This window comes from Pelophylax lessonae, assembly GCF_965119305.1.
Source record: "Pelophylax lessonae genome assembly, chromosome: 7".
NCBI lineage: Eukaryota > Metazoa > Chordata > Amphibia > Anura > Ranidae > Pelophylax > Pelophylax lessonae.
Genome location: NC_138774.1, coordinates 280175468 through 280191921, shown reverse-complemented (window position 1 = coordinate 280191921; position 16454 = coordinate 280175468). Strand labels below are relative to the sequence as shown.

Here is a 16454-nt window from a genome sequence, read left to right as displayed (position 1 = left end):
ATTGTAATCCCACTGGAAGAAATAACATTAAAATGGATCTAAAGACTTAGGTTTTTCCCCGTAATGCATTGTTTGAAACCTTCTGTGCTGCAGCTCCCCCCCCCCCTTTTTCTTATCTGAGCCCGATCTGATCCAGCAATGTGCATGAGCATAGTGCCCCCTCCCCCCCCACTGTCTCTCTCTTCATTGGACAGACTGATAGCCATTGGCTCCCCCTGCTGTCAATCAGCACAGGGGGGTAGCAGAAAGAAGCAGGATAGGAGGAGCAGTGGGGGTGACAGTATACAGAAGAATCTCTCTCTCCATTTCCTCCTGCAGCCCTGAATGCCTGATTCTCCTCCTCTCCCTCTTGCAGGCTTTCAGAGGGTGCAGGAGGAAATAGAATTAATCTTCTATATGCATCCATCCCCACTGCTCCTCCTATCCAGGTTACACAGTGGTTGCACTCACGATCTCTCTAATCTGGCTCCATGGTGTCTGCGACCAGTGTCTCCTCTATCTCCTCCCCCTTTATGGTTACGCCCCCCCGGTGCCAACGGCTGAACTATACTGACAGCTGCGGAGAGGCCAAGGGCATCCCCTCTAGCTCCTCCCCCTTCATGGTCGCGTCCCCTGGTGCCGATGGCTGAACTATACTGACGGGGGGAGAGGCCAAAGACGTCCCCTCTAGCTCCTCTCCCTTCATGGTCACGTCCCCTGGTGCCGATGGCTTAACTATACTGACTGGGGGAGAGGCCAAGGACGTCCCCCTCTAGCTCCTCTCCCTTCATGGTCGCGTCCCCTGGTGCCAATGGCTGAACTATACTGACGGGGGGAGAGGCCAAAGGACGGCCACTCTAGCTCCTCTACCTTCATGGTCGCGTCCCCCCTGCGCCGACAGGTGAACCGAACTTGCAGCCGGGCAGCCACCGAGAGGCTGGGTGAGCGGCGTGGGCTCAAAAAGCAGCCCAGCTGCATTGGGCCCCACAAGGACTTGCGGCCAAGCTATCCCAGTCCACTGGGCAAGTGCCAGGTGTGCCCTATGGCCAGTCCGGGCCTGGGGTAGAGGATCAGGTAAGTAAAATGCTTTTACCCTCCTCTAGACCTAAACGTGCAGTCAACCCATGCAGTGCAGGGCGAACATGCAGTGAACATGCAGCCCAAATGTCAGTCACTTCAACAACAAAGCCAGACGAGCTACAGATTGGTTTTCAGTTAAAGTAGACAAAGTTAGGTTTATGCATGCATCAGAAAGGCACGGAGGTCCTCAGCTATGAGGAAATATTAGAGGAACTGAATTTATTCTCTCTTGAGAAGAGGAGATTAAGGGGGGATATGATCAACATGTATAAATACATAAGGGGACCATATAGTGAACTTGGTGTTGAGTTGTTCACTTTAAGGTCAACACAGAAGACAAGGGGGCACTCTTTACGTCTTGAGGAAAAGATATTTCGTCTCCAAATACGGAAAGGTTTCTTCACCGTAAGAGCTGTGAAGATGTAGAATAGACTCCCTCCAGAGGTGGTTCTGGCCAGCTCACTAGATTGCTTTAAAAAAGGCCTGGATTCTTTCCTAGGTGTACATAATATAATTGGGTACTAATATTTATAGGTATAGTTGATCCAGGGAATATCTGATTGCCTCTCGGAGGATCAGAAAGGAATTTTGTTCCCCTGCTGTAGCAAATCGGATCATGCTTTCCTGGGGTTTTTGCCTTCCTCTGGATCAACTGCGGGTATAGGATTGTGTATATGGGATTGTATGGTTGGGTTTCCTTTATTGGTTTTTGTTTTTTTATTGGTTGAGCCAGATGGACTTGTGTCTTTTTTTAACCTAACTATGTAAAGGAGGTTCAAAACCGAGAAGATCCTAAAGAGTTACTGTGCAGCATCATTATATTCAACGACTGGATGGATCCCAGGAGGCAGGTAGCCAACGTTCACGATAAATGGATTTCTAAAGCATTTTCTATTGTTGTCAATGGAAAGACATGTTCCCTGGCTCCCTAACAGTAATGCTAGCTCCTCAACTGTAATTAGAATGCCTTATGTTCTTATTTTTCATCATCGCACTTACATCAGGAAGAAATGTAGGAGGATAATGAAGCAGCTTCGACTTTTCTTTGACATTTGGCCTTCCCTTCGTTTGGGTCTCTGTGGCCTTTCCAATGGAATGGACCATCATGAAGATCCTCAGGCCAACCTGCAGTCAGAATATTAGGATAGACGAAGGAGCAGATCCAACCGCAGCAAGTCACAGCTTCACGTCATGACTAGGGGATTAAAGATGAATTGTCTCCATTCTGCTCTGACCATCACTCTCCTTCTCCCTTATAAATAACCACATGACCCCAGGTGGGAGTTAAATGGACATAGCAGCCTTTTATTAACAAGCTGTATACATAACAGGTAAATAACACGTTAAACCCAGTTTTTTACTGGAGCCTCAAGGTCCCGGTAGGCATTAAAGAAGGAGGTACCTGCGTCCGACTTAATTAGGCCTCCAGCCGCCACAGCATCGGCTCAGAGACAACCAGTTGCAGGTACCAACATACCAACTACTGGGAGCCGTATTTCAGACGGGTCCCTACCAAGTATAAGTTTGCACCATCTGGGAGTCGTACCTCAAACGGGTCCCTACCAAGTATAAGTTTGCACCATCAGGGAGCCGTACCTCAGACGAGTCCCTACCAAGTATAAGTTTGCACCATCAGGGAGCCGTACCTCAGACGAGTCCCTACCAATTATAAGTTTGCACCATCAGGGAGCCGTACCTCAGACGGGTCCCTACCAAGTATAAGTTTGCACCATCTGGGAGCCGTACCTCAGACGGGTCCCTACCAAGTATAAGTTTGCACCATCAGGGAGCCGTACCTCAGACGGGTCCCTACCAAGTATAAGTTTGCACCATCTGGGAGACGTACCTCAGACGGTCCCTACCAAGTATAAGTTTGCACCATCAGGGAGCCGTACCTCAGACGGTCCCTACCAAGTATAAGTTTGCACCATCTGGGAGCCGTACCTCAGACGGTCCCTACCAAGTATAAGTTTGCACCATCTGGGAGCCGTACCTCAGACGGTCCCTACCAAGTATAAGTTTGCACCATCTGGGAGCCGTACCTCAGACGGGTTCCTACCAAGTATAAGTTTGCTCCATCTGGGAGCCGTACCTCAGACGGTCCCTACCAAGTATAAGTTTGCACCATCAGGGAGCCGTACCTCAGACGAGTCCCTACCAAGTATAAGTTTGCACCATACTAATCTACCAGGACCTTCTCCTCCCCTGTGTCTCTCCCCCCCCCGTGTCTCTCCCCCCCCCGTGTCTCTCCCCCCCTGTGTCTCTCCCCCTCTGTGTCTCTCCCCCCCCTGTGTCTCTCCCCCTCTGTGTCTCTAGCTCTCTCTATGTCTGTGTCTCTCTGTCTGATGCTCTGTCGCTCTGTCTGTCTCTCTCTGTCTCTCTCTGTCTGTCTCTCTATGTCTGTGTCGATCTGTCTGTCGCTCTCTCTCTCTCTGCCTGTCTCTCTCTCTGTCTGTCTCCCTCTCTCTCCCTATGTGTCTCTCTAATTGGCTCTCTCACTCTCTCTCTCTCTATGTCTGTGTCGCTCTGTCTGTCGCTCTCTCTCTTTCTATGTCTGTCTCTCTCTGCCTGTCTCTCGCTCTCTCTCTGCCTGTCTCTCTCTCTCTCTCTGCCTGTCTCTCTCTCTCTCTCTGCCTGTCTCTCTCTCTCTCTCTGCCTGTCTCTCGCTCTCTCTCTCTGCCTGTCTCTCGCTCTCTCTCTCTGCCTGTCTCTCGCTCTCTCTCTCTGCCTGTCTCTGGCTCTCTCTCTCTGCCTGTCTCTGGCTCTCTCTCTCTGCCTGTCTCTCGCTCTCTCTCTCTGCCTGTCTCTCGCTCTCTCTCTGCCTGTCTCTCTCTCTCTCTCTGCCTGTCTCTCTCTCTCTCTGCCTGTCTCTCTCTCTCTGCCTGTCTCTCTCTCTGCCTGTCTCTCTCTCTCTGCCTCTCTCTCTCTCTCTGCCTCTCTCTCTCTCTCTGCCTCTCTCTCTCTCTCTGCCTCTCTCTCTGCCTCTCTCTCTCTCTGCCTCTCTCTCTCTCTGCCTGTCTCTCTCTCTCTGCCTGTCTCTCTCTCTCTGCCTGTCTCTCTCTCTCTCTGCCTGTCTCTCTCTCTCTCTGCCTGTCTCTCTCTCTCTGCCTGTCTCTCTCTGTCTGTCTCTCTCTCTTCCTGTCTCTCTCTTTGTCTGTGTCGCTCTGTCTGTCGCTCGCTCTCTCTCTGCCTCACTCTCTCTCGGTCTGTCTCTCTGTCTGTCTCACTCGGTCTGTCTCACTTGGTCTGTCTGTCTCTCTGCCTCTCTGTCTGTCTGTCTCACCTGGTCTGTCTGTCTCTCTGTGTCTCTGTCTGTCTCTCTGTGTCTCTGTCTGTCTCTCTGTGTCTCTGTCTGTCTCTCTCTATGTCTGTGTCGCTCTCTCTATGTCTCACTCGGGCTGTCTCTCTCTCTCTGTCTGTCTCTCTGTCTAACTCTCTCTCTAACTCTCTCTATGTCTGTCTCTCTCTATGTCTGTCTCTATGTCTGTCTGTCTCTCTGTCTCTCTCTATGTCTGTGTCGCTCTCTCTATGTCTGTCTCTCTCTATGTCTGTCTGTCTCTCTGTCTCTCTCTATGTCTGTGTCGCTCTCTCTATGTCTGTCTCTCTCTCTCTGTCTGTCTCTCTCTCTGCCCCCCCCCCCTGCAGGCAACATCATGTGGCGCAAATTGTGTTTTTCCCATATTTTTCATGTTCCTCTTTAAAAACCCTTATTAACGAAAACGAAAACTCAGGTCACAGCTATTACACACTTTCCAAGCTTTTGGCATTTGAAATGCCGGTAAACTTCAGTCCTGAATGCGATTTATCTGCTTTCAAAAAAAATGCCAATAACCTCAACTGCCTCCGACCTATTATAAGTGACTGAATGTACAGATAGGATAACAGAGGAGAGTTCCGGGGGCTGCTGGAAAATCGCCCAACTGCTCCTAAACACCCGTTGATCACCCGCAGTGTAGATGAGACCTTAGACATTGGAGCGGAGAGTGGAGTGTCAGCTCCTATGGGGGCAGACCCGAATGTGATAATTTCTGTAAAATATGTTTTTGGTCCATATCCCTTTACATAGGATTAATGCACACACCCCGACCCTGCAGCTTCCCGACCGACCGCCGCAGTTATACCGCGAAAGGGCGGCCCTCCTGTGCGAACCAATGTAGGTATAAGTCAGTCGTGCGCCTGCGGGTAGGGGGCGAGCACACGATGCCACCGGCGCACTCCTGCCCCCACCTGTCAGCGGGGACTCCGATGCAGCGAGCAGGCGGCTCCGATTGCCGTCGGTCACCCGCGATCATTCCCCGCTGAGAGAGAAGGACGGTCGGCTGTTGTAAACCCAGCTGGCCATTCTTCTCCCTGGAATGATCACAGAGCCCCTGTGATCCTTCTATATAGGATCACAGGTCTCTATGGTCATTTCACAAACCCCTCCCCCATACAGTTAGAAAATACCCCCTAGGCTCACACTTAACCCTTTGATCACCCCCGGGTTAACCCCTTCCCTGCCAGTGTCATTATTACAGTGACAGTGCATATTTTTTAGGACTGATTACTGTAGTAATGTCACTGGTCCCCCCAAAAGTGTCAAAAATGTCAGTTAGGGGTCCAATCTGTCCACGGCAATGTCGCAGTACCCCAAAAAAATCGCAGATCGCCGCCATTACTAGTAAAAAAAAAACGGGGAAGCCGATGCAGCGGGCAGGTGGATCTGATTGCCGCCTGACACCCAGGATCACTCGTCGCTTAGAGAGAAGGACGGTCGGCTTTTGTAAACACAGCTGACCGTTCTTCTCTCTGGAATGATCATAGAGCTCCTGTGATCCTTCTATATAGGATCACATGTCTCTATGGTCATTTCACAAGCCACGCCCCCCCACAGTTAGAATCACTCCCCTAGGCTCACATTTAACCCCTTGATCACCCACAATGTGAACCCCTTCCCTGCCAGTGTCATTATTACAGTAACAATACATATTTTTAGCACTGATTACTGTAGTAATGTCACTGGTCCCCCCAAAAGTGTCAAAAATGTCAGTCAAGGGTCCGATCTGTCCGCCCCAATGTCGCAGTCCCGCTAAAAATCGCCGATCGCCGCCATTACTAGTAAAAAAATAAATAAATAAATAAAAATGACAGAAATCTTTCCCGTAGTTAGTAGACGTGATAACTTTTGCGCAAACCAATCAAAATACGCTTATTGTGATTTTTTTAACCAAAAATATGTAGGAGAAAACAAATTGGCCTAAAAGGATGAACAATTTTGATTTTTAAGCTTTTTTTTGGGGGGAATGTGATCCTCCTATTTAGGAACACAGGTCTCTGTATTGATTCCATAAGCCCATCCCCCTCACAATTAGAAAACACCCCACAGGCCAGTGATGGCGAACCTTGGCACCCCAGATGTTTTGGAACTACACTTCCCACAATGCTCATGCACTCTGCAGTGGGGTTGAGCATCATGGGAAATGTAGTTCCAAAACATCTGGGGTGCCAAGGTTCACCATCACTGCCATAGGCATACACTTAACCCTTTGATCACCCCTGGGTTAACCCCTTCCCTGCCACTGTCATTATTACAGTAACAGTGCATATTTTTAGCACTGATTACTGTAGTAATGTCACTGGTCCCCCCCAAAAGTGTCAAAAATGTCAGTTAGGGGTCCGATCTGTCCACCTCAATGTCGCAGTCCCGCTAATAATAGCAGATCGCCGCCATTACCAGTAAAAAAATAAATAAACAATAAAAATGACAAATCTTTCCCGTAGTTAGTAGACGCGATAACTTTTGCGCAAACCAATCAAAATACACTTATTGTGATTTTTTTTAACCAAAAATATGTAGGAGAAAACAAATTGGCCTAAAATGTTAAAAAATTTTGATTTTTAATTTTTTTTGGGGGGGGAATTTCATATAGCAGAATGTGAAAATTATATATATATTTTTTTTCAGAATTGTCGCTCTTTTTTGGTTTATAGCACAAAATAAAAATCGCAGAAGTGATCAAATGTCACCAAAAGAAAGCTCTGTTTGTGGGAAAAAAGGACGTCAATTTCATTTAGGTACAGCGTCACACGACCGCGCAATTGTCCGTTAAAGTCACGCAGTGCCGAATCGCAAAATAGGCCCTGGTCAGGAAGGGGGTAAAATCTTCCGGGGCTTAAGTGGTTAAGGGGGAAATTCTTCCGGACTTAATTACTTAATTGAAGTACGGAAATACTTGGTGACACCATTTAATTAACACGTTTTATGACGAGGGTGACCTGAAATGCACAGAGCGTGTGATCCGACTGGTCTGACCTCACTACTACGGACGGGGTCACGTGTTTACTCCATAATCTATGTCTCCTGGATTGTGGCCCATTGCTTGTTTTGTCTCCTGCCATTGATTCATGCTCCCCTAAGCAGTGTGTGTGAGCAGTATAGTATGATAATTACCGTAATCACAGTGATTAACGCCGGGTATTTATAGGAGGTTAGGATAGGAGGCGAGAAACACTGCATTGTGCAATGATTACTAATTCTTTTGTAAGGTGAATGAGATTAACTTCTCGTTAACCCCAATACACCCAAGTATGGGAAGGAGGGAGAAATCACTGGAAGACCTACAATGCCTTGAAAAAGTATTCATACTCCTTCCACATTTTGTCATGTTACAACCAAAAACGTAAATATATGTTATTGGGATTTTATGTGATAGACCGACACAAAGTGGCACACAATTGTGAAGTGGAAGGAAAATGATAAATGGTTTTCAACATTTAAGTTTACAAATAAATCTGTGAAAAGTGTGGCTGCATTTGTATTCACCCCCCGAGTCAATACTTTGTAGAACCGTCCTTCACTGTGATTACAGCCAGAGGCGTACCTAGAGTCTCCAGCGCCCTTGGCGAGGAGCTGTATCGGAGCCTCCCCCCCCCCCCCCCCCGATAAGTAGTTTGAAAGAAAGAGAGAGAGGGGGGGTGACAGAGAGAGAGAGGAGGGGTGACAGAGAGACAGAGATGGGGGTGACAGGGAGAGAGAGAGATGGGGGTGACAGGGAGAGAGAGAGGGGGGTGACAGGGAGAGAGAGAGGGGGGTGACAGGGAGAGAGAGAGGGGGGTGACAGGGAGAGAGAGGGGGGGGGTGACAGGGAGAGAGAGGGGGGGTGACAGGGAGAGAATGAGAGTGGGGGTGACAGGGAGAAAATGAGAGTGGGGGGTGACAGGGAGAGAATGAGAGTGGGGGGTGACAGGGAGAGAGAAATAGGGGGTGACAGGGAGAGAGAGAGGTGTCCCCTGGTCAGCTTGTCCTGGGAGTGGAAATGAGGTTGAAAGGTGCTGGTCAGCGGTATGGGCTCCTCTGACAGCCTCAGTGTAATCCCCATCCCCAGCTTGCCACCGCTGGAGCCGATTGATGATGTCACGGTCATGTGACCGCTGACCGACCTCATGTGTGGGCAGAGACAGAGCTCCGGAGAGCCCACACTTACATGACACCTGGAGTGGACACAGGGCTCCGGGATTGGAGCTGCATGCTGCCTGGGGGTGCGGGCTGTAAGGAGGGCGCAACAATCACTGCTAACACTTCCAATTTTTTTGCGCCCTCCCCCCCTCGGCCTGCACCCCTGGCGGGCGCCAATCTGGCCAACCCCTTGGTACGCCCCTGATTATAGTTGCGAGTCTTTTTGGGGATGTCTCTAGCACATCTAGAGAGGGACATTTTTGCCCATTCTTCTTTGCAGAATATCTCAAGCTCTGTCAGATTGGATGGAGAGCGCCTGTGAACAGCAATTTTCAAGTCTTGCCACAGATTCTCCATTGGATTCTTACCTCATAGGAACCCTTAAAATAATTTTCTGTTTCAATAGTTTCTATTAGTTTTTTTTTTCTATTCAAGATATAAGAAAAAGTACAAAATATAGCGACAATAGTAGTTGGACTGCCCATTATTTCAATTGAGAGTCCAGGTAGTTGGTGTAGGCCAGCTTACACCAGCTCTATGATGTGAGGGACTCTGTTTGGGAGGGGTACTTTGCCTCTCTCCAAGTAGGAAATATAAAAGCCCTTAAAACCTAGGGCACCATTAATACTGAACATCTATCAAAAGCTCTATATAACAACAATACCTCCATCTTATAACCAGTAACATCCTAGGGCCAGGTCCAAACATCTTTTTGACCGGGTATTGAGGGCCAAGGACGCCTCTACTAGTATCAGAAGTACCATGTACAAAAAGAAACAGGAAAATTAAAGAATAGAAAGATTCGGGAGGAGAATAGAAAAGAGAATAGTATATCTAATAAGGAGATGTAAGAAAGTGGTTTTGCCCTGGGTTTTGACTCTCTCAAGCCTGGGGCTCAACTACGCGAGTCTGGTACCTGCAAATAGCTAAGCCAGGGGGACCAAATTTTTTCAAAACCTGATTGCTTGTCCCGTAAGACACTCAATCTTTTCATTCAGCATGATCCTTAAAATAATTTTCAGATCTTGGAGAACCCCTGCTAAAACCAATAAATTCGTTATAAGAAGGAGCAGTCTGCTTCCTCCACTGTAGGTGGCGTTTGGCCGGAGCGGCATCACAGCCTGGAGAGAAAGTCAAGGTTTTTGTGTGGTTTGCTGGTTCCTGGAGGCAGCATTCTGATTGGCTACACTGAATCCAAGTGACCCTTGGTGGCCATCTCGGGTCAGTCTTTTTTCAGTCCCTGATCCCCACGTTTTGGCACGCATTCGTGTGTGGGTAGTGTAAGACAGGTTTACCGTCTGTCAGGGACAGTATTAGTGGCAGGGAGAGGTTCCAGACGAGAAGGGAAAGCTTAGGGCCTGCAATTACCTTGGACTTCTTTCCCTTTGGATACAAGATGGCCAAGACGCTCCCCTCCAGACAAACGCTGTCAGTTCGGCTGATACCTGCTCAACTATAAGCTGTTGGTATTCATGAGTGTTCATGAGTGCTCCCAATTGGATCCTCTCCAACCAGCTTTGTTGTGAACTTGACTACAATATAAGGTCTGCCTTTACTACAATACAAGTTATACTGATTGCACCTGGACCAGTGGTGTATTTTGGTTTTGTGCTGCCTTAGGCAAAACTAAAATTGGGCGCCCCCCTCCTTTGTAAATTTGCCCCACTCCTTTTTTAACGGATGTGACTCCTTCCAAAATTGAAGGACTACAAGTCCCAGCATGAACCCCTGAGATCTCACAAGAGGGGGGTAAGAGGGGGTGGGTGAGAGAGAGAGGGGGTGGGTGAGGGAGGGAGAGAGAAGGGGGGATGAGAAGGGATGAGGGAGAGAGAGAGGGGATGAAAGAGAGGGAGGGGGTCAAAGAGTGAGAGAGAGGATGAGAGAGGGGGGATGATAGAGAGAGGGAGGGATGAGAGAGTGAGAGAGGGGGTGAGAGAGGAGGGATGAGAGAAAGCGGGGGGAAAGAGGGGGTATGAGAGAGAGAGAGGGGGGATGAGAGAGAGAGGGGGGATGAGAGAGGGGGATGTGAGAGAGAGAGACAAAGGAAAGAGAGGGGGGATGATAGAGAGAGGGAGGGAGAGAGCGAGAGAGGGAGGTGAGAGAGGAGGGATGAGAGAAAGAGGGGGGAGAGAGGGGGGATGAGAGAGAGAGGGGGGGATGAGAGAGAGGGGGGATGAGAGAGAGAGGGGGGATGAGAGGGGGGATGAGAGGGGGGATGAGAGAGAGAGAGAGAGAGAGAGGGGGATGAGAGAGAGAGAGGGGGGATGAGAGAGAGAGGGGGGGATGAGAGAGGGGGGATGAGAGAGAGAGAGAGGGAGAGGGGATGAGAGAGAGAGAGGGGGTGAGAGAGAGAGAGAGAGAGAGAGAGAGAGAGAGGAGGGGTGGGAGAGAGAGGGAGAGAGACAGGAGGGGTGTGAGAGGGAGAGAGACAGGAGGGGTGAGAGAGAGAGAGAGAGAGTGAGAGAGAGAGGGGGGTGAGAGAGGCGGCTCTAGCAACCAGTGGCCAATAAAGTCTCAGGTGAAAGGGGGAGGCAACTTTTTTGCTGCCCCCCTGCAAAGTGCCGCCCTAGGCCTGGGCCTTGTTGGCCTAGGCCAAAATACAGTACTGACCTGGACTGTGTGTGAGTTTTTGCTGCCAAGCCAGTCTGCACCCAACCACAATGTGGTAAGTGGAAAATATGGCCTTTAAATTGGTAGCCAGTGGGAAAAATGTCCCCTATACTGTGATGGTCAGAATGCCACTGTTACAGACCACTAAAAAGATAATTGGTGCCATGCAGCTGGCTCTGCCAAATGGCCTTGGCCCCAGAAAATATGTAGAAGCCATACCCCTACCAACCTTTGGAGGAACCCTGGTTGAGAATGACTGGCCTAAGCCATGGTCTATATTGACCATGCAGAAATTCATCCCTGTTCCCAGTCTTAGAGCAGACCTCCTCAGGTGGCCATAGGCATTCATACATTGTTACTACTAGATTAGAAGAACTTTCAGGTTCCATTTACTGATATGACATAGCACGATGGTTGCAATAATTAGAAAACAGCAGAAGAACAAGGCTCGGGTCACATTACGGCAGGTGCACACATTAGTACTTGCTGCTCGCAGATAACCTGTAAGCTTTCTCACGTCACTCAATATCGAGAGAGGCCAACTTCCCTCATTCTGCCTTCACTTTCACTATGAGTTTAACCTTCAGAAAGGGGATTTCAAACTAGAGATAAGGGAAGCTGCAAGCCTGGAATATTTGTTCCTTTTCCTGCAGCCATAAAGGGAAGAATATAACTCTTTCACTACTGCTTACAAGGCCATGTATTCTACAACATATATACAGTGACATTTGCACTTTTTTGGTTAAATTTAGCTCAACGTACCGTTATCTCCCCTTTTACCAACATTGAGCAAAGTAACGGGTTCATTTTAAAGGTGGGACCATAAAAATGCTCTACAGGTCTCCCCAAGATAGGAGCAAGTCAAAACGTACACAGGTTATGCAAAGATCCCTACCCCATATAACTGCCCTCACATCTGGTGATAGGCTGCTTGGAAAATGATCATTGCTATGTAGGGACGGAGAGGACGGTCACATAATCTCCCCATAGCTAGACCTGCACATTATTCGAACGAATAACGTGCAGGCTGAATGTACCAAGTTGATCGATTGATCGACTTAGGTATAACCGGCCTGCCAGATTCGCTTGCAACCTGTGGTTGCAGTAAAGAAATCTGTAATGTCTATGGCCGGCGTAATGCCTGGTACACATGCCTTGACTGCCCCTCCAGACAGACGCTGCCATGCTAATGTCATATCGAAAACGAAGAGGTTACAAAAGTTATGATCACTCTCGTAAGACAGAATACAAATTCGGAAGTGATGTATTGTATTGCATTTGTATTGTATTTTCGGACGACAACTGTACTAAACGAAAATCTTACGATCTGGTATGGTACGAGAAGAATGTACGTGCTTGCCCCATCGGATGAACTATCATGATCGGCTCTCTAAAGCTGTGTACGAATGATCAGATTATTGTACGATAGCTTCAAAAGAGGTATTTTTCGTACGGTTTTCTGATTATGTGTATGGGCCATTAGCGGGGTATTCTCCTTCTCCTACTGGAGATTTCTATTTTCCTTCTCTTGCGTCTCTGGGGCAGTTGGTTAAAGACAATTTCCTCAATAGTACAAAAAACCACAAGTAAAATAATCCGGTGGGAGTTTTAATCCTTCCCTACTCTATCCAGGAAGCATTTTTGGTAATATATACACTTTAAACCAATGGCGGCTGGTGCTTCATGGGCCGGCAGACGGTCCACACCATACCCCCCCCAGACCACACCAGCTCCAGCACGCACACCATACAACGCCCCCCCCCCTCCCCGGTCACCGGCTCACTCACCCTGGACTGACATGTGGAGGGCAGGCAGCAGCTTCCCCAATATCATGGCTTCTCCTTTCGGCCAATCGAGTCTCAGGACCCGGCAGTGGTGTAGCGTGGGTTGTCAGCGCCCGGGGCAAGGCAAGTAATTTGCGCCCCCTACACAAACCTACTAGACCATTACACAGGCCACTACACTGACACCTACACTAACCTTGCTGACCACTACAGAGACCTACCTTTTTCCTACACTGACCTACCTGATTACTATACTGACACCTACACAGACCTACCTGACCACTACACACTGCCGACCCGCTTCCTGATTGACTAGGAGGAAAATCCGTGTGACAATAGCGAATATTCATTCGCTATTGTCACACAACTGGGTGGGCTCAGGGCGCAGTGCTCTGCGCCCCAAGCCCACCCTTTTATGAAGCCTATTAGAGCCTCTGGCTCTAATCATGTGCTTCAAACAAAAAAAAAACCCCATTGGAATCCATGCGTCTGGCGCCCTGCATGTAGATTAGGGGGCCAGACGCATGGATGGGGGGGCGGCGCCCCTGTGCCCCCAATGGATGGGCCGCCACTGCTTTAAAAGTTTAGTTGGGCTTTAAGAAGAATCTGCTTTGAATACTGGTTATGGGTCAGTGAAAGCATTGAACTCTTTAGATCTTCATACCACTCAGGAGAAAAATCATTTCCAAAGGTATAGCTCAGCAATGGAAGCCTATATACTTTCTCAGTACAGATTTCCTTTTTCCTATATAACATCAGCCTCATTTCTTGCAGTTAGAGATAAAGGGAGACATTTACTGTGGGCAGGTATTACTGATAACCAGGCATGGCAATCAGCCCGCTCCACTCACCACTATGCTGGGTACAGGAGGACTTGCAATGAATTCATGAATACATCCTTATTTCACACTAAGGCCTTATATACACTGTATAAGAAAAACTGAAAATTGAAAGGATTAAAAGTGGTGCATGGAAGCCAGCCAGCCCCCAGTCTGATGTACTCATCACCATTTTCAGTTTTTCTGATACAGGGATGGAGACGCTGGGCATTACCTGCTGGTGTCTCACTTAAAGTCCCAAATAGCCTTCATTGTTTATATACACTGTATAGCCTTCCAACATTTGATTTCCATTTAAACAGCCAGAACCAGCTGAAAAAGATTCTATAGAGCGTTATTACTAGCTATCATCGATACTTGTGGGGCTTTTTGTTTTTTTGTACTTGAACCTCTGAATCCAACACGACATTGGATGACGTCCAGAGATGAGACAGTTTGAGTAGCTGTGATAAAACACAACGTTAAACTACATTGGGGCAGATAATTATTTGATCCCCTGCAGATTTTGTAAGGTTGCCCACTTACAAAGAAATGAAGGGTCTATAGTTTTAATCATATATCATGATCGAGACAAAATACCAACCAAAAATGCAGAAAAAACACGCGATACAAATGTTATAAATGGAGTTGCCGTTCAGTGAGTAAAATAAATATTTGATCCCCTACCAACCAACAATAATTCTGGCTCCCACAGACTGGCTACAGTATGTAAAAAAAAAAAAAGCCAAGGAATTTCCAGTCACTACTTACCAACCAGCCAACCACTGGGGTGGTTCAAAAACATTGAACATTCTGTTGCAAAGAATTTCAAGCAAGACAGAGCTTTGGCCACATATTGGTGCAGGCATCTTTGTTCAATCCAACAAAATCCACCCATGTTTGGGTGAATTGACCCACTGGATAGCGTGATGGCGTCCTCAAAACCTAATGTGGCTTATGTGTTTCGAGGGAGGACCCTCTTCCTCGCGATTCTGGCTCTGAGTGGCGATTTTGGCTCTGAGGAAGAGGGTCCTCCCTCGAAAAGCCACATCAGGTTTTGAGGACGCCATCACGCTATCCAGCAGTAGAGAAGTGTCCTGGAAGCGAGCGGTGCCCATTTCCTATATGCTTGTTCATATGCTACGTTTGTGAGTATATTGTACGCTACCCTTCTTTGATTTTAATAAACTTTTAAGTGGTAATGCACAAGATCGGTGCGCCCTTCTCTTGTTGTTTTCTTGTAGTGCCTTTTGGATACCCTTGGTCCTGAGGGGGGGAAGCAAGACCACTTCATTTGTGTCATAAAACCGCCTAGAAGATTCACCTTCCGGCATTCCACTCGAGCGCAGGAGAGATATTGTTGTTTTTTGAACTCACCCACTACCAGAAGCCTCAACATACTGTATTTTCTAGCGTATAAGACTACTTTGAACCTCAAAAAAATACCCCAAAAATAGGGGGTCGTCTTATACGCCGACTATAATATCTCCAAGGTAACCTAAGTATAAGTATTACCGGTAGATGTAATCTCTCAAGACGCTGGCTGTGTGGGAATCCTGTACCGGTATACCGTATGTACCGTAGCTTCGGCTACATACAGTGTACCGCACTGATCCAATCAGGGAGAGTGATGTATTCTATTATTGAATGCAAAGCCTACTTGGATTGGCGGAGTAACATCAGCCCGCCTCTCTGACTCTGCCAATCCGAGCAGGCTTTGCATTCAATAATAGAATACATCGCTCACTGTGATTGGCTCAGCGTGGTATACTAGCCGAAGCTACGGTACATACGGTATACCGGTACAGGATTCCCGCACAGCCAGCGTCTTGAGATTACATCTACTGGTAATACTTAGGGTACTTTGGAGATATTATGAGAGATTACATGTATTACAGTACTTGGGGTACCTTGGAGATCTATGAAAAATATGATGTTTTTCAATGGTGTTGCCTTGCTTCGGAAGGGAGGGTAGTCTTATATGGTGAGTATAGCCCAAAACTTATGTTTTAACTTGAAAATTAGGGGGGTCATCTTATACACCCAGTCGTCTTATACGCCCAGTCGTCTTATACGCCGGAAAATACTGTACTTGTCTCAAAGGAACAGGTCTCCCTATAAAAAAGTAACTTTTACGAAAGTTGCAAAACTTTTTTTGCAGAACGTTCCAGACGACACCCCCAATCTTACCTTATTGACCTCTTCCAACCTCATTTCTTGCTGTGCCTTCAGGATCCCAAAGGCTTTCCCACCTAGAAAAATGAAGGGTGATATACATAACAATTGCCGTAACTGTGCAAAAAACGTAATCAGCGCAATCATGAAGTGACAAAAATTATATATAATAAGAATCTAAAAGGCTGCTATCACTAACCCAGTGTTTTCACTACACACAATACCATATAATAACAAAAAATAGTGCTGCGCCAAAAAGAGATATGCATATAGTGCAATGGTAATTTTACCCAAAAGTAAAATGAATATGCTGGCTATAAACGGTTTGCTGGCGCTCTTGTGCATCATCTTTAGAAGAGGCTTCCTTCTGGGATGACAGCCATGCAGACCAAGTTGATGCAGTGTGCGGCGTATGGTCTGAGCACTGACAGGCTGACCCCTCACCCCTTCAATGCTGGCAGCACTCATATGTCTCTTTCCCAAAGACAACCTCTGTATATGACGCTGAGCACGTACACTCAACTTCTTTGGTCGACCACGGAGAGGCCTGTTCTGAGTGGAACCTGTCCTGTT

At 47.6% G+C, this 16454-nt stretch overlaps 1 protein-coding gene across 1 annotated transcript in view; it reads right to left on the bottom strand.

The window, feature by feature from the left end:
* The window catches only part of AIF1L (allograft inflammatory factor 1 like), a 108001-nt gene extending 92044 nt beyond the window's left edge, over positions 1-15957 (bottom strand). Inside the window, exon 1 of the mRNA XM_082263107.1 lies at positions 15897-15957. Coding sequence (XP_082119233.1) covers positions 15897-15920 — 24 coding nt within the window. The 5' untranslated portion in view covers positions 15921-15957. The remainder of the gene's footprint in view (positions 1-15896) is intronic.
* Between the last annotated feature and the right edge of the window lie 497 nt (positions 15958-16454).